Below are 2,253 nucleotides of genomic sequence, written 5' to 3' on the forward strand. Positions count from 1 at the left end.
GTGCTAATCGTGGGAATAAAACTTGTGCTCTGTGGTTCCCTCTGGGGTTAAAAAATGTGGACAGTTGTCGTGTGAACAAAACCTGGCCACTGACTGCAGTAATCCTGCCGCGTCGTCTTTCTCCTCTACCTCTGCCTTCCTAGCGCGACTGATATTTTGTCAAACCCCTTGACGCCCTGAGCACGTGCACATGTGGTGAGACCTCAGCTGGGGCTGCCCTGGGTCCTCACCTGGGCGAACGGGGTGGTTCCCCCGCAGTTTTGAGGATTGAGAGAAGCGGTTAGAGCTCCCAGCTCCCTGCCCTCTGCGCAGGGACGTGGAGATGTGATTTGTGGATGATCTGACCGCCTCCGGCCCTCCCCCTCCCCCCCTTGATGGCTTTGTTTCACCTGCTGACATGAACTTGGCTGGAGTGAGCGCGCTCGTGGCCATGGGTGAATTAGTTGCATGTGCGACGGCACCTTTCTGCTGTGTTCTTGTTCTCAGAGCTGTGCAGTGGACAAGCGTGTTATTTCTGGAATCAGATGTCCCCTTCCCAGGCTCATGCTGACACGATTCCTCTGTCCCGGGGGCCTCGGCGTGGCTGATGGTTTGACTCAGAGACGGGCTGCCCTTGCCGCCAGCACATATGTCAGAGAGCAGGCCTGCTAGTTACTCTGGGAGGCAGGCGGGTTGGACTAGACCAGTGCGCGGTGGACCGCGTGGGGCTGCCTCTTCCGTGCAGGCGTCTGTGAGCAGACCGTGTCCTCATTTCACATCACCCTCTGTACCCGACGTCCCTGAGCCCCCTAAATTGGGGAGGGGAGATGTGTCAGGGGAGGTGCGGTGTGGATTCCGGCATGTTCTCTGTGGACACCTGCGTTGATCTCGAGACGGGGCCCCTTGGAGCTGGCATGAGGCTGTTCCACGGAGCCCTGGCCATCTGCCCCTCACCTGCAGGAAGTAGGTCGCACCCTGTGGCCACGCATTTGCTGATTTCTGTGCGGGGAGAACACTTAGGATCCAGGCTCTTAGCTGCGGGTGTTCCCTGCAGTGCGCGCAGACTGAGCACGGCTGAGTGCTGGTCTCCGCTGCTCCTCCCCGATGCACGGTGCGTGGTGCCCGGTCCTGTGCTTCAGGCGCTCAGTCACCGTGTAATCATCCAGAAACAGAATTAACCGAGAGCCTAGGTCCTCTGTGTCCGGTTCAGTCCAGCTGATGAGCCGGTCACACATGTCGTTTGTGCTGCGTGTGCCACTCAAACAGTGGTAAACAGTGTCCATCGTGTGTGTCCGTCAGACCTGGTGCCCGGATTAAAGGCTGTGTAATGGCGGGAAAGCCGGGGGAAGCGGACCCTGGGGCCGGGTCAGGCCAGCGTTGGGGTGGAGGTGGCGTAGAGGCGCCCTGGGAGCTCAGTGGTGTCCGACTTCTCCGCTGCCCCCCGCCCCCCGTGTCCCTGGGGAGCGGGAAGCTGGCTCGGCGTGGTGCCCGGTCCTGTGCTTCAGGCGCTCAGTCACCGTGTAATCATCCAGAAACAGAATTAACCGAGAGCCTAGGTCCTCTGTGTCCGGTTCAGTCCAGCTGATGAGCCGGTCACACATGTCGTTTGTGCTGCGTGTGCCACTCAGAAACAGTGGTAAACAGTGTCCATCGTGCGTGTCCGTCAGACCTGGTGCCCGGATTAAAGGCCGTGTAACGGCGGGAAAGCCGGGGGAAGCGGACCCTGGGGCCGGGGCAGGCCAGCGTTGGGGTGGAGGTGGCGTAGAGGCGCCCTGGGAGCTCAGTGGTGTCCGACTTCTCCGCTGCCCCCCCGCCCCCCCTGTCCCTGGGGAGCGGGCGGCTGGCTGGGCCCCGGATGTTCACCGTGTTCAGAGAAAGGGCAGGACAGGCGTGGCGCCGCGTCTCCCTAGGACGGCCCTGAGCCCTCAGCTTGTGCTCCGCGCCGCGTGTACAGGTGGCGGTGGCTCCCTTCAGCGCGGGGGCTCAGGAGGAACCGGAGGAGCGGGTAGGGGTGGGGCTGAGGTTCCTTCCTGAGGCCAAAAACGCAATGACTTCCTCCTCTGCCAGCCCTAATGGTGTGTTGGGGAGGTGTGTTGGAGGAGGTGTGTTGGGGGAGGTGTGATAGGGGAGGTGTGTTAGGGGAGGTGTATTAGGGGAGGTGTGTTAGTGGATGTGAGTTAGGGGAGGTGTGTTAGGGGAGGTGTGTTCGTGGAGGGGAGGTGTGGTAGGGGAGGTGTGTGGGGGGAGGTGTGTTAGGGGAGGTGTGTTAGGGGA

At 61.3% G+C, this 2,253-nt stretch overlaps 1 protein-coding gene across 1 annotated transcript in view; it reads left to right on the plus strand.

Moving 5' to 3' along the window:
* Nucleotides 1–2,253, plus strand: part of PRDM5 (PR domain 5) — a 184,364-nt gene that overhangs the window by 178,795 nt on the left and 3,316 nt on the right. The window contains exon 19 of the mRNA XM_006772503.1: nucleotides 1,934–1,984. Coding sequence (XP_006772566.1) covers nucleotides 1,934–1,984 — 51 coding nt within the window. The remainder of the gene's footprint in view (nucleotides 1–1,933; nucleotides 1,985–2,253) is intronic.

The sequence above is a fragment of the Myotis davidii genome, unplaced genomic scaffold (genome assembly GCF_000327345.1).
Source record: "Myotis davidii unplaced genomic scaffold, ASM32734v1 scaffold446, whole genome shotgun sequence".
In the NCBI taxonomy this organism is placed as follows: Eukaryota; Metazoa; Chordata; class Mammalia; order Chiroptera; family Vespertilionidae; genus Myotis; species Myotis davidii.